Source organism: Pleuronectes platessa, chromosome 8 (genome assembly GCF_947347685.1).
Source record: "Pleuronectes platessa chromosome 8, fPlePla1.1, whole genome shotgun sequence".
NCBI classification, from domain to species: domain Eukaryota; kingdom Metazoa; phylum Chordata; class Actinopteri; order Pleuronectiformes; family Pleuronectidae; genus Pleuronectes; species Pleuronectes platessa.
Genome location: NC_070633.1, coordinates 27,171,134 through 27,194,503, shown reverse-complemented (window position 1 = coordinate 27,194,503; position 23,370 = coordinate 27,171,134). Strand labels below are relative to the sequence as shown.

Genomic DNA, 23,370 nt, shown 5'->3' with positions numbered 1-23,370 from the left:
ACACAATGAAGAAGATACATCTAAAGTCAAATCTATTCATCTTATAATAGAAAAATATAAAATAATAATAAAGCTTAATTGCAGTGAGTTGCCCTAACACTTACACTTAAAATGATACAAAACAAAAAGGATAAATATGACAAAAACTGGCATTAAAACCTTAAGGTGTTTAAATGTGCCAAGTGTGTGTACTACGCATAATATGTTTTTTTTTTAAAGTAATTATATAGTTATAGCAATAAGCAATATTAAAATTGTAATATTCTAAGAGTGATGGACGGCCCCACACTTGCAGCAGAGCTCCACCAGGCGGAGTGAAGCTGCTCCTCATCCCCACTGGAAGCTTCAGCCCCGGCGAGCTGCTCAGGCTGCCCGGGTCCTCACTGACCAGCCGCGGCCGCAGAAGCCGCCTCTCGACCGCTCTCCTACCCGCGGAGGCTTTTGGTACAAACCGCTCATGTGCATCTACCCAGCCGCGAACCTGCGGGAGTAACCCGGCCGGAAGGACCGAGCCATGTCGGCGCCGGGCTCCACCAGCAGTTCCGTCAGCGGCTACAACCACAACTCGATGCCGAACGGAGGAGCCGCGCCGCCCCGTCAGAACGGTAACACAGGCCGGGATGGTGCCGTTAGCCCACCCGCTAGCGGTAGAATGCTTTGTCAGCTCGTGTGTCACCTACCGAGCATTTATTCTAATCTATAAAACGTCTGTTCCGGTTTCATCTACAGCAGCGGAGCCGGGAATTAATCCTGTCGACGGAATAAAAATCTGGAATTAAAGTGTTTCGGCTAATGCTAGCTGGATGCTAAAGCTAGCTAAGTTAAGAGCTGACTCAAAGGGGATCAGGGCTAATGTTAGCTCGGGGCTAGCAGCAGGTTAGCCGTGTGACAGCTAGCGCGCCATCATCTCAGTATATTCTGTTTTATAGAAGCTGTAAGACGCTGAGATCACTTCACACTGGAATGATTGGTTCTTTATTCTGCTGCTGCTGCTGGGATGGTTGTTGGTTCAGTACTGGGCTCACTGGGATCAGCTGGATGTCTGCAGCTAATGGAACATATGTCCTGTTTTTATTTATCTTCCCACTGAACTGATTGAGATGAAACTCTGATGTTAACTGCACCTGTCTTCCTCCTCCTCCTCCTCCTCTTCCTCCTCAGGTCCAGCTCAGACGTACCCACCTCCAGGCTACTATGGAGCCCCACCTCCGCCACACAGCTACCCCACCGTCCCTGGCAAAGCGCCCATTACGAACAGTGCTCACTACTACCAGAACAACCATCAGCAGCACCATCAGCAGCCTCTCCCCATGCATCATGTAGCACCCTCTCCATACAGTGCTCCTCCAAGCTCTGGTCCCCCTTCTCAGCCATTTGCCACACTCCCCTCTCCTGCACCCCCACCATCAAACACCCAGTACAACCAGCGGCCTTTACAGCAGCAGCAGCAGCAGCCGCCCTACACCACTCCAGGATCCTACTATGGACAGCAGCCGTACCACGCTCCCCCGGCACAGCCCCTTCAACAGCAGCAGCAGCAGCAGCAGCAACAACCCAGTTTGGTTCCGGCGGCAGCTCCCGGCACCGGGGCGCCCCTCTACCCCATCGTGTCGTACCCATCGGGGCCAGGGAGCAGTCAGTACGGCACGCTGAGCTCCTTGCAGAGCCCCCCCACGCCCGGAGTGCTGCCCACCCAGATGGGTGCACCGCTCCATCAGTACAACACGTTACAGCCAGCCTCCACAGCGCCAGTGCAGCCCGGGTACGGCGTGGGTCCTCCCGGTCAGGGGCCAACGGTCAACGGACAAGGAAGCACAGGTGTGTGCCTGACAGAAATAATGCTGTTCTGCCTTTTTAAGATGTTTCCTTCAAATCACATATATTTATTTGGCTTAAAACACATGCACTGTCTCGTCCCTGCATTTGTGAAAAGACTATTAACCAAAAGAATATAGCTTTGTCATAGAAAAGAACATTTATTCTGTCACAGCTTCATGGACAATACTTTGTTTTCAGACCTTTTCGTGATGGATATTTCGTACTTAAATATTTCTCATTGTCTTCTGTCCTCCTCTCTCCTGCAGCCCCGACCACAGTCCACCAACACTATGACCACAGCCACCAGGCCCTGCAGAGTTATAACTCCTACGGTGGCACTGGGGGTGCAGACACAGACCAGGCGCCCTCAAGAGCCACCTCGGTCCATTCCTCGCCGGGTCACCACCAAGGTAATGACACGATTTTTTACAAGACTCGTGACACAAAATGTTTCAGTTGGTTTGTCTTCACAAGGCGGTAACACAGGAAGTATGCTTCAGCTGTTAACACTGCTCTTTAGGTTCTGATGTGACATCTCAGAACATGTGGAGGCTTTTTGTGTTGATGGAAGTTGACAAGCTGCTCCTTTAACTAACAGACAACAAAATACAGCCTGCGTGTGTGTGTGTGTATATACAGGTTATGTATATCCAAAGCTGCTATACCGGTATGTGTACTCAGATAATTGTCCTCTGAGCGATATAGCCTCAGGCAACAGAAAACATGCAATACACTAGCAGAAGACTTAATGACACACATCTGCAGTGGACATGTTGTAACAGTCACGCCTGGTGGTTAGAAATATTTCAAGTTATCAGTATGAACATTTCCAAATAATATTTGTGAATTGTTTTAACCTGTGGTGTTGAAACTGAGGTCGTTAATCAGATAAATCATTACCGGTGAAAACCACGATTAGAGAAACCACAGGAAATGAAACCATTTGAGTTCTGATAAAAGAGATATGATGCACACATACAACTTTTGCACGTGGAAGTTTTAAGTTATCTTGCCAGAATTTAAATGGTTTTCAAATTTAACCTTGAATTTGGCCTCATCAAGTTGTCACTTACACTTTCTTTATTAGTTTTCTGCATGAGCTTCACCGTCCCTTCTCGACGAACTGGTCTTGACAGTTTCTTATCTACTTCTCCCGCCCGCCCCCCCCCCTTCCAACAGGCATGCAGTATGGATATGTTGCTAATAGTGGAGCTAGCTCTGCCTCTGCCATCACCTCAGGCCCAGCAGCAGCAGCAGCAGCAGCAGCAGCGGCAGCACCCCCCTCGTCATCCAGCTCAGAGGATGAGGATGAGGAGGAGGATGATGATGATGAGGAGGATGAGGAAGCAGGTCTGCTTTAGCTTTTACCTCCCCATAACCCCTCCTCTACCGCTTCAACCATCCCCTTAAACTTCTCTTAGTTATGTCTAAAACTTTCTTCTAAAACATAACTTTGCCATTTCTGCGTTTTCGTGTCCCACTCGTACAAAAAGTCACGTCTGATCACCGCCACCCTTCTGTTCTGTGTCTAACGATTGTCCCTCCTGCTCTGCTCATCACCCTGAATGAGTTTTCCACTTATCTGTACCTTCCCCTTTTCTAATAGGCTAATCAGATCTTTTTCCTCACCTTCCTTCCATCTCCTTTGCAACAGCCCTCCACAGTTCACCTGTTGCTCACCATCCCCCCCCGCCCACAGTCATCAGTGCTCTTCCCTAATGTCGATCTCATCTTTTGAACCCTGTTCTGTTCCTCCACGAATTAACACTGATATGAAACCTTATCTTAGAAAGGTAAACGGGTAAGTAGCCTTGAGCCACATTCTGCTTTTCTAGTTGTCGTGCAGTGGAAGCGGTCCTTCTCGTGTGCTGCTGAGTGATCCCTGGGTTGTGATCAATATGTCGTGTTCCTACTTTCAGTCGTATTACAACTGTAGAGCTCAGAGAGGAGGAGCCGACCTCACGGGCTGGATACGAGTTGGGAGTAGATGGGATTGTTTAATATTGAGCTGAGTCAGTTTTATGAGATTAGAAGTTGGATGTTGTTGATGATAATAATAATTTTAATATATACAGCACTATTAAAAAAAACACAAATAAAAGCACAAACGATAACATAAGATCAAATATAAAGACCGGCGTCAAAGAATAAAAAACACTAAACATTTGACAGAAAGTTTCAGTCGAGGGATGAAATAAGACTTAAGTTACAATCAATTAAACAGTTGTTGTCCATCATTTGTGATTTATAAATCAAAGAGGCATAGCATTTTCCGGCTTCATCTTTAAAATGAGAGTAATATGTTTGACTAAATAAAATTGATAACTTATTTTAAAAGTCACCAGGGGCATTCATCTTGCTCGAATTTACATTTAACGACATTCTATCTTATTACAGAAATATAATACAACATTACAGATCTTATAGTTTGTAAAAAAGGAATAATTGTATGTGGGAAAGAAATGTAACCTCTTCTTGTTACATATCGTGTCACGCTGCACTGTGCTTTTACAGCTCGGTGTTAGGTTATGTGCGACTGAGGTGTTCTGCAGATGATCGTCCCTCAGGCCGCGTGTCGTCAGCCAGAGGTTAACGTGTTTTTAAATATAGCCAGTCCCCTGCTGCCCGGCCCAGGCTCTCCGTGCATGCTCCCACTGACTCGCTCCCCGTGAGGGAGGATGGGCAGAGGTTATCTCAGCACAGATATTATTCATTAGCACGTCACTTCAGATAAAAGAAAAGCAGCGGCTGACCCGAGCAAGTGGAATCGCAGTCCAGTGGCAATAAATAGCCAGGGGCTTGTACTCTCGGGAAAAAGCTAAATTTGGTGGCTACTATTACATCTTATACACTGATCTTAAATATTACACATTTTAATAAGTTCGCTCACCACATTGCAAACATTAAGTGAATCAATGTGGTTGAAAAATTAGCTGTTAGAAAATAGAAAAATGAAATTTCCCCTATTTTCACACAAAGCAGGAGAAAACCGCTCAGTAACAGCATAACTGGATGTTTGATGTTGTAAAGAATATATAATTTATGATGTATATACTACAGGAAGTTCCATTACATCATATTTTATGAATAAACGAACATAGATAACATAAATGAAATATCTTTTGTTACCATTTACAACTGAACATAAGGATTTTTGTCATTATTGGTGAGTCCTCTGATTATATAAAATGAGATTTCAGTCCATAAAAAATGGGAAAATGGTGAAAATTATCTGAAATGCAAAAAAAAAAGCTTTAAATTGATAACCAAAGATTTCCGATTTATGTGAACACACACAAGAGGAAGAGGAGGAGATGTCAGATAAGTATTTGAAAGGGTGGAAGAGGGCTTAGCTGTTCTGGTGTCTTCTTTCTCCTGCAGACCAGATAATCCAGCAGACTTCTGGTCAGATTTAGTCGGAGATAATTGGATCGTGTCCTGTCCAATGAGGTCTCTGCCACAGACCTGTCGTGTCTTGATTCGCTGTTGGTTCATCCCTCCTTTTGGCCAGCACAGATTCAATGGTTCATTCAAATATTCTAACCTTGTAATCCTCCTATGGAAAAAAAAAATCTATTCATGACATGACAGGACAAACAACCTAAGATTAGACAGAAAAATCCAAAAATGGTCCCGGTGATTTTACATCCCTGAGATTTTAAAATAACGAATTTAACACGTTTCCCTCCCATCAAGATAAAGTCCTTAGTTTTAAGTGTCTTTAAATGTATTCTTTACATCAATTAGCTGTCGTCTTCTTCTTTTTACACCTATTTGCCACAATTCTGGGCATTTTTCTTTGAAGGTCGCAAATTCAGAAAATGTTAAAGTGGCAAAAGAAGATATAGAAACAGGAAACTGTGTGAAAGAGAAAGGGAGATGGATCATGGACTGAGGAAATCAGGAGGAAATTCAATGCACAACATTGAATTAAAGACCCAGTGACAGAAACGAGAGTTAATAACATTCATAACCTGTATTTCTTCTCATAGCTTTCGACCATCTTATCTCACCATTCACTCCCTGTTTCCTGTCCTCAGAGGCCTGAGCTCTCCATCAAACATGTGAACACTAGCTTGTTCCAAACTGGAGTGCGTCCTTTCATCCTTTTCGTTCAGTGTTCACGCAGCCTTCCCTTTCCTCCCTCATGGTCAAATCAAAGAAACTCCTCATCATTCTTCTGAATGTTTAATCTTTTTGCTCCTTTCCCTCTCTTCCTCCTGTTCTTTCATTTGTATCTTCACCATTGTTCCTTCACATGTTGCTTATTTATTTAATGTACAGACCATGATGTCACCAAGTGATCTGCTCTTCCAGGTTCTGTTGGTGCCATCTTCTAATGACTTAGTTTTTTTTCCTTGTTGTACTTCGTTCATATCTTGACTTTTAATTCTATTAAATTCATTGTTTACTCTCAGGTTGTTTATATTTCTGTGATTCACTCTTCCTCTCTTCTTCTCTCTCAGGTGGGGACACGTCCTCCTCCACCACTGGCAGTGCCTCTCCGGTGCCCAACAGCTATGATTCCCTTGAAGGGGGCAGCTATCCAGGTACAGCTCTATCTTATATACAAATATATGAACTTTAAACACAGAGAATGACCTTGATTATCAAAATAACCCAATTTATATTTTTGCCAGAGGTCAAAATGTGTCGCTTTGAGAAACCAAAATATTTATCTGCAGTGAAAAGCTGATTGATGGACACGTGTCCCACATGAATGTCATTAATCCAAACTACATGAGACCCTATCTCATATGTAGAAATCCAGTTCACATGCTTTCTCTATTCCCCAGATTCTCTACCACCTTCTAATGACATGAGCAGCCAGGCTCAGTCCTATGGTAGCTATGGTTACTCCAGCATGCAGCCAGCCTATCCTCAGGGGCCTCCCCCCCACCCTGACTCTTCTCCCACTCAAGACCAGTACGAGTCCGGCTACCAGCATTACTCCAAGGTGAGGCCACAGTTTCTGTTTAGTGTTAACTGATGTTTTCCCTTACGGGTGTTTTTGTAAATTATGGAGCCTGGATACAAAATTTAGATTCTTTGCCAAGGAGCTTTTCAGAGCTCTGCTTATTCTTCTGTGATTGGCTGCTTCAGCTGCTGGAGAAACACCACGAGCCAATCAGAGCCACGCAGGTGGCAATGTTAACGACCTGTGTCAGAGTCGGGGGGGATCTTATCCTCTGTGATCGTGGTCGTGTTCTTGCTGCATTGTCACACCAGTTCTCACTAAATACAGGTTTATAATGTATTTCTCTTTCTCCCCCCCCCCTCTTGTTCAGCCTTTTCCCAACCTGTCCCAGCTGTCTGCGGCCCTCGGGGGCCTGAGCGGGGTGCCGGAGCTGGAACAGGAGGCCCTGACGCCGATTAACCTGATGCATGAGAGGAACCTGCTGCCCCCGAGGCCCCTGGAGGCCCCTGAACCCAACCTCAATGGTGACCTCAAGAAGGTCAACTGCAGTCCGCAGTAAGTAACGTGGGGGGGATCCAACTACTTTTTATCTACCAAGTTTTATCTAGTTGTGGGTAAATAGCACATTATGCTTTGAAACTTTGTCTTACAAACTTAACCTCGGTCATGATCTAATGTGTGGCTGTGTTATCTAAGCTCCTCTTGTCTCTCCCTGTGTTCATCTGCTGATCAGGACATTCAGGTGTACGCTGACGAGCATCCCCCAGACGCAGGCTTTACTCAACAAGGCCCGGCTCCCTCTGGGCCTCCTCCTCCATCCCTTCAGAGACTTGCAGGTGTGAACCAGCGCCTGCAGCACGCACGGAAAATGTAAAACATTTGAAATGCTCATCTCACAAGACACGTTTTGTATTCTTGTTTTTCTTCCTTTTTCTTCCTGCAGCAGTTACCAGTGATCACATCGAACACGATAGTGCGCTGCCGCTCCTGTCGTACCTATATCAATCCCTTTGTCACCTTCCTGGACCAGCGCAGGTGGAAGTGTAACCTCTGCTACCGAGTCAATGATGGTAGGAGAACAATGTTTTATGCATCCAGTCCTATATTTTCCAGTCCTATATTTTTGGGTAATTTACCATCACCTTATATTCACTTGTGTTTTTCCTCGTTAAGTTCCAGATGAGTTCATGTACAACCCGGTCACCAGGTCGTACGGTGAGCCCCACAAAAGACCGGAGGTTCAGAACGCCACCGTGGAGTTCATCGCCTCCTCAGACTACATGGTAAACATGCTCCTCTTGTAAAAAGTGCATTATTTATTAAGTCGGTCTTGTGGTGTGATTGTTTGTCCACTAGAGGGCAGTCTTGTCTCAGTTCAAATTAACTTTTCATAACTGTCAAGAGGGCAAATAGATGTGTGATGGAACCCCACTGAATTTATTACAAAAATAAAGTTACATTAACTTCAGATCAGCAATTTAACTTTCAGCAGCTTAGTTTTGATCTCATCTCAGGTTCTTTATGTCCCCACTAACATGTTCTGACCTGTGTGCTCAGCTGAGACCTCCTCAGCCGTCTGTGTACCTGTTCGTCCTGGACGTGTGTCACAACGCTGTGGAGGCAGGCTACCTGAAGTACTTCTGTGAATCACTTCTGGAGAACCTGGATAAGTGAGTACTGTTGATGTTCATGTGGCTGGTTGATGAGTCTGTTAAGATCGAGTAGAGGAGGTCAAGAAGCAGATGTTATGAACAGCTGTCACAGACGTTTCTCTAAAGCACTTCCATCTAAACCTCACAAATGTTGTTCAGGTTGCCCGGTGACACGCGCACCAGAGTGGGCTTCCTGACCTTCGACAGCACCATCCACTTCTACAACCTGCAGGAGGGACTGTCCCAGCCTCAGATGCTGGTGGTGTCAGACATAGACGGTACGTCTGCTAACGGGAACCTGGGTTTAGATGGAACATTGTGTTTTTAACATCTGATCATGAAAATACTGGACTACCTGGTCTTCTTTGACACATAAAGATAATATTATAAGAAATCATGAGAGATTTATATACATTTATCCACAATTTCTACACATAATATGATGCAAATTAGCCTTTTTTTCTTAAGGAGGGTTTTCAAAGTACAATTACTTTTCCTACTAACCCTAATCAACCATTTCTCCATTATTTTAAGTATACAATAGAAACTGGTTTATCTTGACCATGTCTTTGTTTTCTTATGATGTGAACCTTGAAATTGTGATTTCTCAGTTTTCTCCTTTGGCTTGTGTCCCTCTCTCTTCTCGCAGATGTCTTTATACCGTCTCACGACAGTCTGATGGTGAACCTGAAGGAGAGCAGAGAGGTACACTGTCCTGCTTTGTGGGAACAAATGTGTTGACAACCATTTTTTATGTTTCTCTCTCATCTCCAGCATTTCCTTTTCCTACTTACATTCCTATTTTTATTCCCTTTATTGCCTGCTGCTCTTTCTCTCTCTTTCGGTCGCTCCCACTCTCCCTCTCTTCTCCATCGGCTCACATCTCATCTGTGTCTCTCTTCTGCTTATTTTCTCTTGACATTTGAATTTAAATGTCGTGCTCATTCTACAATATGCAGTGAAATGCTGTGTTACCATCTCCAGCATATCAGAGTTAATATATAATGTACAATAAGGCTAGAAATGTGTTTAAATATGTGGGTAATAACTTTAATGAAACTTTTTCCTTTTCATTCCATCATTTTCAACGATTCCTTCAATCCTCGATTCCCTGATATAAATCCCACCCCCCCCAATCTTCTGTCCTCCAGCTGGTGCAGGACCTGCTCACCTCGCTGCCGGCCATGTTCAGTCAGACCAAGGAGACCCACAGTGCCCTCGGCCCGGCGCTGCAGGCGGCCTTCAAGCTCATGTCTCCCACGGGCGGCCGCATCACGATTTTCCAGACCCAGCTGCCCACGCTGGGAGCTGGTCTGCTGCAATCGAGAGAAGACCCCAACCAGCGCTCCAGTACTAAGGTGAGGAGAGAGAAAGGAGGGTTTCTGGATGTTTGTTGTGGTTATTCAAGGTTTGAGTTTCTGTGGGTGCTGCTGTTTTTGTTCTTTAGCAGTGATTTGTGTCTCTGCTCCTTCTGAAGGTGTCGACTGGCCCATTTTAACTGCAGTATTTTTCTCTTGTGGTTTTCCCAGCCAGTTGCGTTTTTCAAATGGAATTTGGGAACTTGAATGAGCTTGAGATTTATGACGTCTAAAGCAAAACCATGCGAGAGACGAAATGTAGACGGATGATTTCTCTTCCTCTTGTGTAGATTCAATGTGGATTCATATTTATTGTCTTGATGTTTTCGGTTCATGACTCAGAACCCGGCTGCCAGGAACTTGCTGCAGAAATGTGGCCACAAATCATAAATATAATGAATAAAGAACAGATGTGTTTTCTTTGTCAGGGAAAATGAATCTCTGTTTTTTAGATTCTGAACTTTCTGGTGTATACAGAGGCTGAAAGAAGGAAACTTGGACCAAATCCAGCAATTACAAATAAAATATGCCCATAACCTGAACGTGCTGTCTTGTTCTTTGTAAACCGATAAGTAATGAGTCTGTTTCTTTGCAGGGAGTTCAGCACCTCGGCCCGGCCACAGACTTTTATAAGAAGCTGGCTCTGGACTGCTCAGGACAACAGATCGGGGTGGATCTCTTCTTGCTCAGCTCCCAGTACGCTGACCTGGCCTCGCTAGGTAATAATGCCTCCCTCCTAACATAGCATTTGAGAGCCACTTTGAAAGTTTGAATATTTGTTATTTTTGTCTTTTCTAAATAAAAACCTTTCCTCTTTCTCTGCGTCTCTTCTCCAGCTTGTATCTCCAAGTACTCAGCGGGCAGCATCTTTTACTACCCCTCCTTTCATTACATCCAAAACCCTGCACAGCTGGAGAAGTTCCAAAAGGATCTCGAGCGCTACCTCACCAGGAAGATCGGCTTTGAGGCGGTTATGAGAATACGCTGCACTAAAGGTGAGCGGATTAGAGCTCAGGCACGCTGCCCCTCCAGATGTTTGTTATCTCATATGACAGTTGTATTTCCCGTGTCAGATCGAGATTAGATGACATTTGATTGGCAGCTGTTTTACACGCTGGATTTCCTAACAAGGAGAGTGACTCAATGCTCACAGCTGCATTTGAGCAAAGATGAAATCTGCTCAGACGTTCACCCGTCTGATTCCATCTTTCTACCTGACTGTATTTCACTCCCCTCCTCTGTGCTCCCTCTCAGGTTTATCCATCCACACGTTCCATGGTAACTTCTTTGTGCGCTCCACCGACCTGCTGTCCCTCGCCAACGTGAACCCAGACTCCGCCTTCGCTGTCCAGATGTCGATCGATGACTCTCTGGCAGACTCGTCTCTGGCCTGCTTCCAGGCTGCGCTGCTCTACACCTCCAACAAAGGTACACGCACTCTGGACGAGGGAATCTGTGAAGCTCAGTGAGCAGAGATCATTCCTCTATAGCAACTCTCAGTCGCCTTAAAGACTTTTAGAAGCTCACCAGCTCCATCGGCCAACAACAGGAGCTTGTATTCATTCTAACAGATTTCCAGATGTGAACTTGTGGAGCAGAGTTAAATAAAGTTCTTACTCCACATCATTTGATAAAGTTTTTGATGGTTCAATTCTGAGCAGTTTAAAACGAATAAGAAAACTCAAGCTTCTGTGTGACTGTGTCTGTAGGAAAGAGGCGTATTCGAGTTCACACCCTGTGTCTGCCGGTGGTCAACCAGCTGAGTGACGTGTACGCTGGGGCTGATGTCCAAGCCATCACTTGTCTTCTGGCCAACATGGGTGAGTCTCTCACAGAAACACTTCATCGCTGTGACCTGTAAAAATATCTGTTTCCATAAAGGTGACAATTTGCCTGGTGCCTGAATGTACAGAGATTATTAAAACTGCTGTGTGGAAAAAAAACTCTTTGGCAAGGTTTGAAAATGGTTATCGATAGAAATTAATAATTTATGATAAAGTAGACAATGATGTATGATGTTTACCTAAGAATAGCAAAATTGCAAAAAGGCATTTTTAGTGAACTGCTATAGGAGACTCGGATGTTATAAAACAAGACTCTTCAAGTATTTTATTCACATGTACCTGAAGAAGGTCTGTAACTATGGTATATTATTTTTCCAGCCATCGACCGGTCGATATCGTCCAGCCTGTCAGATGCTCGGGACGCTCTGGTGAACGCCGTGGTGGACATGGTGACCTCCTACAAGAGCAACGTGTCCAACATGCATCAGTCCGGCATCGTGGTGCCCTCCTCCATGTGCCTGTTCCCTCTCTACATCCTCGCTCTGCTCAAACAGGTGAGACACACAAATCCACTCGTGTCTGAAGAGTTCATCACAGCTTCAGACACGCAAACGGAAACATGGTTAGTTCTGTATCAACAAAACACAATAATGCTCCTCAGTAATTATATTATGCATCATAAAATACACTTACGTCATTTCTGCACACCCAAAAACACCCTGTATGAGGTGTGTGTGTAGGACACACCTCAAAAGTCCCCCCCACACACACACACCCTAATAAAGACAGAGTTCACAGTCATACTGACTCTTCTACATGTTCACTGACTGTTCCTCCACCCAGGACTTGTCCATTCATACATGCAGGGTGTGTCCATGTTGACAAACAGGTCACATAAAGGAACAAACAGACCATTAAACCTATATTTTAATGTCAGACCATCACATGAATGATTACATAAATGAAAATGGAACCTGTGTATGTGTTTCCAGAAAGCGCTGCGGACCGGCACCAGCACGCGACTGGACGAGCGGGTCTTCGCCATGTGTGAGTTCAAGACGCAGCCGCTGGAGCAGATGATGCAGATGGTTCATCCCGACCTGTACAGGCTGGACAACATGTCAGACCAGGTAGGACTGCACTGAACTAAAGGATATTTGAATAGTGAGTCATATAATCTGCTGAACTGGTTCAATTAAAAAACAGTCACAACCAGTAGTGAGAGAAGTATTTGGATTTGCTTTACTGAAGTACAAATAACAATACAAACAATAGCCCTATTTAAGAATGTTATAAAACTTCCTGGATCTTTCCACTGATCCGGATCAGCACCAACATGTTAATCCAAAGTAATTATTATAATCATCTTAAATGGGGATGTTAAACATACAGATTACTTTAAAGTCCTGATCATTAAATAAAGCTTGTAAACTGTACTATGAAAACAGTAAATTACACATTTCACCCACTTTTTACACACTTTATAAATCTGGTGATTTTGCTGCTTGTGGAACAAACCTGAGTTTCCTCCAGCTCATCTGTCGCACCATTCTTGTGTGACCTGCAGGGGGCGCTCCATCTGAACGACACGGTGGTTCCTCAGCCTCATCTGCTCCACCTGGCTGCGGAGAGGCTGACTAAAGACGGAGCTTTCCTCATGGACTGTGGAAACGTACGCTTCCTGTATTATTTATTCATTAAATCACAAGAGAGATGTTTTTCCTCTAATGTCAGAGCTCAGCAGCAGGACTGGCCAAGTGTTAGTGTCGGTGTAATTTTATTTCAGGGGAATTTCCACCTCAAGACGATAATAAAATAGGAAATGGAGTTATTTCAGTTTTTTGACGTGAAAGAATTCGGTTCAAAGATGCAGAAAATTTATGATAAATGTCAAATTTTGATAATCGAATAATCAATTTAGTGATGTTCCAGCAGATGTGAGGATTGGAGTCTTTTCCTTTTCATATCTTTAGATCTTTGACTCAATCAACTTACAGGTCTACAGGCTCTGAGAAATGGTAACAGTTTTATTTAGATGATCAAGAAAATAAGATGTAACCTTAGTTGCACACGATAGATAGTGGCGATATAAAATGTTTCTCTCATTTTAGGTTCTTATAACATTGATTGTTAGTGTTCATTTTTCATCATCCATCCTTATTTACAGTTTATTGTGATGTTTAGCTCAGATATAAGAGATTTAAAGACTTTTGAACGTGACGCTCGGCTCTGACACGGCTCTGTTTCCGTCTGCAGGTGTTTTATCTTTGGATCGGCAAATGCTGCAACGAGGTGTTCATCCGAGATGTTCTGGGCTGTTCCAACTACGCCTCAATACCCCCCAACATGGTCAGTGACACCATCTCTGATTGTTGTGAATCAGCAGCTCCCTCCTGAAGAAACGTGCTTTGAGAAATGATGCGTTTCACATTCCAACATTTCAGGAAATGACTGAGATTGACTCTGATTAGGGAAGTTGAATTATTGTTGTACAGTTTAAATCTGACATAAACGCCACCGCCCAGTTTCTGCATGAATGATGCAACGCAGCACTCTGCACGTTCCAGTGAAAATGAGTCACAGTCGGGGAACTGCATTTTTGTTTTGTTCAAAGAAATAACTCGTGCAGCAAAACAAATGTGCTGCTGTAGCTTGTCTTTTGCCTTTTGGCTTTTTTAATAAACAACACAGCTAGATAGAAAACTCTGTCATTACCACAGTGTGGGCACGATGGCAACACCCAGAACAAACAGCCGCTGTCAGCACTGTTTGTGTTTCTACACACGGGCCAATGCACCCACCTACACACAAACCCCACATTTCAGACCACAGGCATGTTTCTAGAAGCTGCACCAATCGACTGAATCTGTTTCCCGTCCGAAACTCGCTGCAGTGAAAACAATGTTGTTGATGTTTTGCCCCTCGCTTCGTTCTCTCTGAATCCCAGAGTCACATTCCTGAGCTGGAGACGACTCTGTCTGAGAGGGTGCGAGCGTTCCTCGACTGGCTGCAGGACAACCGGGCGTTCAGCTCCACCCTGCACGTCCTCAAGTAAGCACCGCTGCACATCTGGACCCACATCTGACGATTTAACACATCTCATATCCACAGGTGGTAGAAAGTGTGGGAGGGTCACGAAGCAGGTTTCCGCCCAAATGTTGAATTTCAAGGAATTCTAAACATCAAGAGTTTATTCTTAACGAGCGCTAAGTCTCCGGGACATTGAGATGAGAGGATGAAAAGAGCTTCAGTCTGAACTCAAATGGTGGAAAATATGAAAATGTTCTAAATGAAGCTGCTCTCAGAAGTGCACTGAACTCCAGATACATTTCAGGATATACGGGTTGTATGTGAGAAATGAGGGAGAAGGTGAGTTCCCAGGTCGCATGGAGCCGGTGAGGTTACAGATGTTGAGGTTAAACATCTAAACCAACAAGAATAAGATGATACAAACGTAGATATTTCTTTCAAAGCAGTTTATTAAAACTTATAACTGTAGCTGCTCTTGTCATCTGCCTGAAAACTCTTCCCTCTATCCCAGCGAGTCGCTGTCACCCAGCGCTGAGCAGAAACAGGGTGTGACTGGTTTCATGTCAGAGTGGAATCTGTCTCCCTGCAGCGATTGGCCCGAGGTTCACAGAAAACAATCTCCAGTGTAAACACGTAGTAACGTTGAGGTCACCGATCTGCCAGAGGAGGCGAAGGCTTTCACAGGGAACCTATTGTTTCTGTTTCCTCTCTCTCCCCTCCGCGGCACAGCATTGTTGCTCAACCACATTTCTCAGTGTTGTTGGGCGAGCAGGGCTGATGTCAGACAGATGGACGGAGAGCTAACAGTGAACAAACAGTGGATTTGATTAGGTGGAGGGTGACGTGCAGGACTCACTGATCTGAAACAACAATAAAACTACAAGAGGAAGTTTATGAAATGGTGGAAAAAGCAAAAATGTGACAGGAGCTGAGTCTTTTAAAGTTCACACACCTCACTCGCATCTGTCGGCTCATCACTAACCACACCTCATCACTGACGGGTGGAGTCGGTCCGAAGTGTTTCTGTTGCTCCTGAAACCGCAGCTGACAAGATGAGTCATTTCACTTGAGATCAGAAAAAACACGATTCCAAGAGATCAAGAAAATCAAGAAAGACGAAGCTTCTGATCTTGACATGAAGCACTTCAAACTTTGTGGAAGATTTAGTTTTATAGAAAGAAAGCAATTCAGAAGAGAGTCTGGTTGTTGTTTTGATATCAGAACCAAAGTCCTGGTGTTGTCATGTCTCTCGTCACTTTAACCTTGTTTTCCTCTTTCCTCTCCGGCAGAGACGACGCGGCGGGGAAAGCCTCCATCCTCCAGCACCTGGTGGAGGATAAGTCGGAGTCGGCTTCATCTTACGTTGAGTTTCTGGAGCAAGTTCAGCTTCAAATATCCAAGTAGGCTCCCGTCAGTCGGAGAGAACCTCTGACCTCAGACCAGTGCGAGGGAGGACTTCAGCCTCGTAGCGTGAAAACTAGCTTTAGTCAGTGACGGACGCCCATCGCCTCCTCAGACCAGTTTTCAGGGAGGTGGCTTGACCTCCCCTTCATTTTAAAAACGGTCTTCTTAAACAAAGGAACCCTCGAAGCCGATTGGTCAGCCGTGATGTGACCATCAGGAAGGAGGGGGGGGGGCGCGGGGGCAACTTCTCTGGACAGAATAAAGAATTACAGGAATGAAATATGATGAAGGAACCGGTGATTTGTCACATGTTAAAAATGAAATGTTGAAAATGCTCCTGCAGCGTCTGAATCACTGTCGAGCCTTCGTTCAGCCTCTCATCCAATCACAGGAGGTCAACAGGAGGGGGGAGGGGGGGGGGGGGGGGGGGGGGGACGTTGAGCCAGGAAGATGCCACTTGAGTACGTTTTTAGTTTTGTTGTTTTTCGTGATCTGCACATGTAGCTAATGCTGTTTTTATTTTATAATTTATTCCCTTCTTTACTCCTTTTCAGTTAAATAGTTTTTGAATACACTGGAGAACGGAAACAAGCATTCCTTCTGTTGCTTTTGTTTTTATTGTCGGCATGTGCTCTGAAATCCGCATGTCACCGTTTTGTTTGCTGCTGGTCCCGAGGATAGAAGACGAGCGGGAGCTTCACCGGTGACTGGACATTTTTAACCCCCCCCCCCCCCCCCCCCGCCAACCCCCCAGCTCTGCTGTGTGTCGAGCTCACTCCTCCAGAAAAGTCCCTCTGTCAACAATCTTTCTTCTCATTTGTTTTATTGTTTCCCGGGCGCTGACTCGAGTTGCTCCTCCACTTTGTAACTATTGAAAAGAATCTTTTATGTGCGATAATTTATGAACAAGCTTATTAAATAAAAAACAAAAACAGAGATCTGCTTCTTTTTCACTGAGCCATGAACAGATATCTGTAGTTTGTTGGATGTTTACGTCTGAATTTGTTAGTGAGCAGATAAGATTTCAGAAGCTGTTCATCCATCAAATACACACTTCTGACTTTTATATATTAAATGTAACTTGTTGAAATCTGCTCAAACTTTTATTTTCTAAAAGCTCCAACTTCATTGTACAACTTAGATAGTTTTGTTTTGTCTGGTAGTTTGCAGGATTACACTAAAACTACTGGAGGGATTTTGACAAAACTTGGTCGGAGAAGAACCTTACAAAGTTCACAGGGAATAATTCACGGATCCTGATGAAAACCAGATGTTTATGAGTCAGTGTGTCATTAGGTGGGGATCCAAAAATAAGAAATAAAACACACGTCAATTTAAATGTGGTTTAATAAGGAGACTGTTGAGCGGTTTGGGTCTTTTATTGTTTGTTAGTAAGCAGCATTTTGAAAAAGCTTCTGTCCAGATGTCCATGAACTTTTGTGGAGGTGTGACCCATTTTATTTTGGATCAGATTTGGATAAATGCCCAGGAATATTTTTGACTTTTGAACTGGTTTCTCAGGGAAATAATTCATGAATCTTGCTGAAATTAGTATTTAAGGAACTGATCTCTAATCAGGGAAATGTGAGGTTTATGATCCAGTGCCATTCGGATTTTCATTTACAAAAAAATTAAGATTTCATTCAAAGTATTCACACCCAGCACTGCTCCCATCAAATTTCAGAAGATGTAAAAATCACATAAACTTGAATAACTTGAAATCCTCCCGTCACTTTCTCACTTTTCACATTTCACCACAGTTATAGCAGCAATATGTCTGAAACATACTTGGCAACAACACTTCTGCATATTTCAGACAAATGGAACTCACGTGTTGAAACTTCAGCCTGAATGAACAGAATGAAAACTTTTATTGGACAATCGGTAAATGAGTAACTCTCAGTCTGCAGGTTTCTCTGGTTTCCTGATGGACGCTGCAGATGAACTGACTTTCAGAATCTAAAGTCTGAAACCGAAGTTCGACCCATGAGAAACTGAGTTGATGCTTTGACATTCGAGCTGAGTCGTGTTTTAAATCTTATCAGCAAACAGTAGTGTGTGAAATGAACATGGTTAACACTTTTGTGATGCTTTCCCAGACTTGTGTGTTTATTCTTAAACTTCTCCACAGCAGGAAATGATCAGACCTCGCCCCCCCCCCCCCCCCCCCCCCCCGGTAGTTTTCAGGCTCCACTGGCCTGCGGAGGAGAATTAAGATCGTTTCCTTCAACAGAGTCAAACTGCTTATGAAGGAGCTGATAAAAACACACACTGTGGAAGCTAATGGTGTGCAGTAAACACACAAACAGAAAGTGAACGGCTCCCTGCTCCACTGGCAAACAGATCTGGATCCCATCTGCTGCCACTGCTCTCATGGACAAACTTTAAGGAGCCAGACAGACGCTGACACGAGGCATCTTACATTCTCTGCTTTCAGATTTGAGGAAGTTCTGTGAATAAACGTTCTGGAGGGAGAGACGTGTCCTCGTCCAGCTGGAGGCGAGGCCTGGAGATGTCACTTTATGTGATTCAGAGCTGCAGTACTTCACATTGTAAGGATTTGATCTGTGAGGCCAGATGTGTGAGCTGCGGCGGCTGCGACAAATTAAAAGTCAAAAGATATTTCTTTGCGTTTCAACGCTCGACATTTGAGTTTCTCTCCCGACAAACAACAAGTGAGCGCTGTGTTATATTTAAACTCCTGTTTTAACTGGTCCAGCCCCCCCGTCGTCCACCCAACCCCCTCTGCCAGAGCGGGGGGGGGGACAACTTTCCTTCTTACTACAGACCCTCTTTGACTTATTTATGATCATGAAGTCACAGTTTCCTCACACAGCTGGTTCCTGAGCATCTACTCTGCAGAGCTGGTGTTTCACACTGGGAGAAGAAAGCGTGACCAGTTACAGATATGAACAAAACACTGAAAATCTGAAAATACTAAATACTGTCAGCCAATTAGTGTTTGGTATGTTTCCTGATAACAATATATAAGGAAGTAAATGTGTAAGATTGTTATGAGGAATCTAGTCATGTTTATCTTGGTTGATGAGAAACGTTTAAATGCCAGAAAGTGGCAAAACTTAAATAGACTTTCGGAATTTCCGAGATAATTATCTCAGAAAAACAGAACTTTTTTTTTTCAAGTGAATGCAAAACGTAGAAAAGTGAGAAGGAGAAAACTTATTAATATTCCAGCCAGAAAAGAGAGCAGCAGCAGGGTGGAGGGGTTTGTGTGTGTGAGTGTGTGTGCGTGTATGTTTGCAGAATGTTCAGTTTCTATTTCATCCAGCCGTTAGAAGATAAGAACCCCCCCCCCCCCCCCCCCCCCCCCCCCACCCCACCCCCCACCTGTCTCATTCTGATTCTTGTGCACTCGGATGTTATCGGCCTGTGAGTCGCTGCCTGTGGGAGTTTCTCTTCTGGAGTTTCTCTTCTGGAGTTTCTCTTCTGGAGGCCTCTGCTCTGCTCTGCTCTGTGAGTCTTGGCCTCGCTCAAAAGCAGCTTCTGTGTTTGTCTTGTAAGCAAACACTGGATTACTGCTGCAGCTGATATGCTTCAGATAGTCACAGTCAAAATAAAGAGAGGAGTTCTTTCTGAAGTCTGAGGGGGAAGGTATGTGCGTCTGAGGCCAGATAAGGAGCTTGTGCGCCTTGTTTTTATTCCTCTGGTGCGTTCACTCTGAAGCAGAAAAGCAGTTGTGTGTTTGTTGCCCTATTCGAGTTCAGAACTTGTGTCTGAACCCCGGAGGGTCGACTGTTCCCTGCCCACAAACAGAACCCGGTGTGGTAGCGTCGGTCTGTGAAGGCAGAGTCGATGTCCTCCGCTCTCATCGCGTCTCTTTATCGCAGCGTGATGAACAAACGCTGCTGTTTGTTCAGCTTTGCTGCAGCTTCACCCGCCAACACGCCGGCCCTCTGTCCCAGATAACCTCCTGCCTGCTCACCAGACGCTTCAGCTGGCAGGAGGAAGAGGAGGAGGAGGAGGAGGAACCAGAGTTTATCCCCTCACAGGCCCGAGTCCTCAACGTGAACCACATGTAGAACGACTTCAGAGAGAGAGAGAAGTCCTCAGAAACAAACCCAGCAGAGTCCAAACGGCTGGATCTTCTGTTGCTGACTTCACTGCTTTGTTTTTGGGGGTCTAGAGAACTGAGAGTAGCTCAACTCCTTCAGTCCTTCTCGGTACAAAGGTGGCAGTCAGTTCTTCGGTCTGTTGTGTTTGGCCGGCAGCACCAGTCGGGCCTCGGACTCGACCCCTCCCCAGGAGCCGTCACCTACTGAGGGCCCCCAGTGTTCCACGTGGAATGTCTGAATCCACCCGGTTACACAAGAGGTCCGGCCTCAGTGCTGCTCAGAGTTCAGCTGCTCGGCTTCCTCTGTGTCGGTCGGATCCTCAGAGCGACTCAGGAAGCTGCTGTCAAGGCCCGGCTTCCTCCTCCGGCTGTTTGAAACGTCTTCAGGACTTCCTCCACGAGGGCCTGCCCCGAGAAGAACAACCTCTGAGGGTCCTACATGGGCTCAACAGGGTCCATGTCCCCTCCACTAACACGGAGGAGGGTGGGGTTTTGACTTTGCCACCAGGGGACTTCCCCTTTTTGGAGAGCTGTCATGTCGTCCATCTTTTATACACGACGGTCTTTGCTCAAAATATATAAATCCAATACTTTACAACCAAATACCAGCTGAGGTGATTTTATTATTCAAACCCTTCCTGTGTCAGTTCATTGTAAACTCTCAGCAGCCGTGTGGGTTCATCTCCCAGGTCAATGTGAATAGTGAGGGGGGGGTGATGGAGCATAGGTTCGAGTCGGGCACATGTGTCGACCACGACTCTCAGCCAATAAAGAACTCTCTCTCGCTCTTTAACGAAAACAAGGCTCTGTGACTTTGAAGGGTTAAATGAAGAAGACGAGCAGATGCTGTTCCCCCCCCCCCCGCTTCCCGCTTCCCGCAGGAGGACCAGATTTATTAATAGCGACCTTCTGCACATATCTGATTCTCCGTGGATTCGCTGTCTCGTGAGGAGGACGAGGCTCTGAACACAGAACTCTGTGTTTGTCTTGGATCTGCTTCCCCTGTTTCTTCAGGGGGGGGTTTGATCCCTGGTTCAACAGGGAGAGCCGTGTGTCATCAACACGCTGGAGCTCTGTCCCATGGATCCACCTCAGCGACAGGTTTAACTGTCTGAAAAGCAAAGTCCTCTCGACCAGACACGATTAAACCTCGTAACCTTTGACCTCACCCAGAAAAACAGCTACGGGAAAATGTCTAAATGTTTAGGTTCGGGTTATTTAAGAGTCGGAGGGTTTGACCACTGGTCTGAGGTCTGGACGTCTGTAGATCTCTGTGCTCTCCGTGGACGTAAGGTAAAGATGGAGGTCGCATCTCTGACGTGTCCCTGAAGCTCCTGTGATGAGCCTTCGTGTCTGGACGTTGTTACTCCTCCAGTCTCATGTGCGTGAAAACAACAATTTGCAACATGCCTGCACTGGACGGCAGCACGTGGTCTCACCTCCAGAGGACGAGGAGAAGGTCCCGTGTCTCACATGTGATCACAGGGACTCAGACTGTGTCACGAGGAGCATCAGCTCAGGGCTGCTTTCAAGAACAAGTCCCGTCCACAGGGAACATGAAGCTGCTGCGTCCCCCCCAGAGAACTATTGAGATATTAATACTTATTGTGAATTTGATAAAGCTGTTGAATTGTCAAAGCCTAGGGAGCAGATACATCCACCGAGGCCCAACAGTCCCCCAGGAAGCCACATCCAGAATGTAGATCTGCACCAAACTGCACACACATTAAATTCAGTCCTTTCAACATATGTGATATGTTTTTCATTTAGATTCATGAATTATTCTCTGAGAATTCAACAAAAATCTTGGAAAAACCCACTAAAAAGTTCACTGTACAGGTCACCTACTCTTCATCATGTCCCAAAATCTTATATTTTAATTCCATATCATACATAACTCACACTAAAGGTAACCTTAACAATTTAATAGTTAGTTTATAAAACAATTTAAATACTTCTCAGTTTTATATTCAGTTTTACGCTTTGATAATAAAAGAAAAGGGTAAATATCATAAGATGAGTTAATAGAGAGGTTTTCAAAAGTTTAAAATATCAACATTCATATATATAAAACTGATCCTCAGTCTGTTTCTGAATCATACGAACCTCCCTGACGTCTCTGACCATCAGGACACATTAATAACTTCTCCTCACATCCTCACACTATCTCCTGCGCTGCCTGGAAACAACGAGTCACGACCTGTGGTATTTTTAGTCCGAGCGCTCTCATCATATCTGTGGTGGACTCACAGCCACTCACTGATGTCCTTGTGTGTCTCCTGAACACGTCCGGGTGTCCCACACGCAGGAGGAGGACAGACGTCCTCTGTCAGCAGCTCCTCACTGTGTTTATTTAGGATTCTGGGAGTTTTCAGATGCAACACGCTGCTCGTTTATCGACTAAATAAACTCCTCCTGTGGGATCTACTGCAAAAAAGAGCTTTTCTCTCATTTAAGTCAGAAAGAGATGATGTGACAAGACACTCCGATGTTTATCTAAGGTTTTTATTTTAAAAAAACCTTAAATCTTTATAAAAATGTTAATTATAATCGTAGTTTAAATGAGTTTGTTCAATAAAATAACTGCCTAGACTAGTTTTCTTGTTTTAAATAATAAAATATACGGTTTTCTCTTATTAAAAAGCTTTAGGGTGAGGATATAAATATATAAACATATCCTCATGCTAAACCTTTTCTATATATACATTTTAAAGAAGCTGAATCTGATAACACGCGTCACTGGCTCTAGAATCCGATCCAGAGAACAGACAACATGTTCAGTGAATTGTTCAAACAGTGAAAGTGAAGACTGTTCTTTACAGAAACATCTGCAGAACCATCAGGTTCTCACAGTGAACTTTGGAACATTCAGATATGATTAACTTTCTTATCTTTAATTACGACCCCGGATCCTCTGCAGCAGCCAATCAGCCGCGGGACCTGCTCTCCAGAACTGAACGTTGTGTTGATCTGTCGTAAACTTGTAATCAGCAGCAAGTCACCTCCTGTAGTGAAACAGGGATAAGACACAAACAGACCTTAATTCAGATTTAAAGTTAAAACAAAGAGCTGACAAAATGACTTGAAACATGAAAAGAGACAAATTGTGACCAGATAAGATGAAAATTGATCTTGAAGAGAAACTAAATGAACAAGAAGAAGTTATTAAAGATCAGAACAGATGACAAAAGACACAAAATCACTGCACAAACACACAATGTGATTTAAAAATAATGACTTGATCTTGTGCCTTTTCTCTCGTAATCCATCCATCCTATAATAATACTCATGTTATTTTGCATCAGCACCAGCAGCTCGTCACGGCTCTGAAAAC

At 44.4% G+C, this 23,370-nt stretch overlaps 1 protein-coding gene across 3 annotated transcripts; it reads left to right on the top strand.

The window, feature by feature from the left end:
* The first annotated feature begins 387 nt into the window (after positions 1-387).
* On the top strand, positions 388-16,388 carry sec24b (SEC24 homolog B, COPII coat complex component). 3 transcript variants are annotated; one of them, XM_053428091.1, is made up of 24 exons: positions 388-605; positions 1,162-1,818; positions 2,085-2,228; positions 2,998-3,168; positions 6,285-6,368; positions 6,615-6,775; positions 7,107-7,291; positions 7,470-7,572; positions 7,683-7,806; positions 7,910-8,019; positions 8,294-8,406; positions 8,548-8,666; positions 9,038-9,093; positions 9,540-9,746; positions 10,342-10,465; positions 10,583-10,741; positions 11,001-11,174; positions 11,456-11,566; positions 11,909-12,084; positions 12,523-12,660; positions 13,098-13,202; positions 13,787-13,879; positions 14,478-14,581; positions 15,850-16,388. In XM_053428091.1, exons 1-24 carry the CDS (start codon positions 515-517, stop codon positions 15,962-15,964), a joined length of 3,624 nt encoding a protein of 1,207 aa, XP_053284066.1. In that variant the 5' UTR covers positions 388-514; the 3' UTR covers positions 15,965-16,388. The 3 variants fall into 3 exon arrangements, with proteins under 3 accessions (XP_053284066.1, XP_053284065.1, XP_053284068.1); XM_053428090.1 differs by having other exon boundaries at positions 7,680-7,806; XM_053428093.1 differs by lacking the exon at positions 2,998-3,168 and having other exon boundaries at positions 7,680-7,806.
* Positions 16,389-23,370: the final 6,982 nt, after the last annotated feature.

Coding starts and splice junctions, on each gene's coding strand:
- sec24b (XM_053428090.1), top strand. CDS start 515: ATGTCGGCGCCGGGCTCCACCAGCAGTTCCGTCAGCGGCTACAACCAC. Junction 13,203..13,786: donor TCCTCATGGACTGTGGAAAC/GTACGCTTCCTG, acceptor TTCCGTCTGCAG/GTGTTTTATCTTTGGATCGG. Junction 14,582..15,849: donor TCCACCCTGCACGTCCTCAA/GTAAGCACCGCT, acceptor CCTCTCCGGCAG/AGACGACGCGGCGGGGAAAG.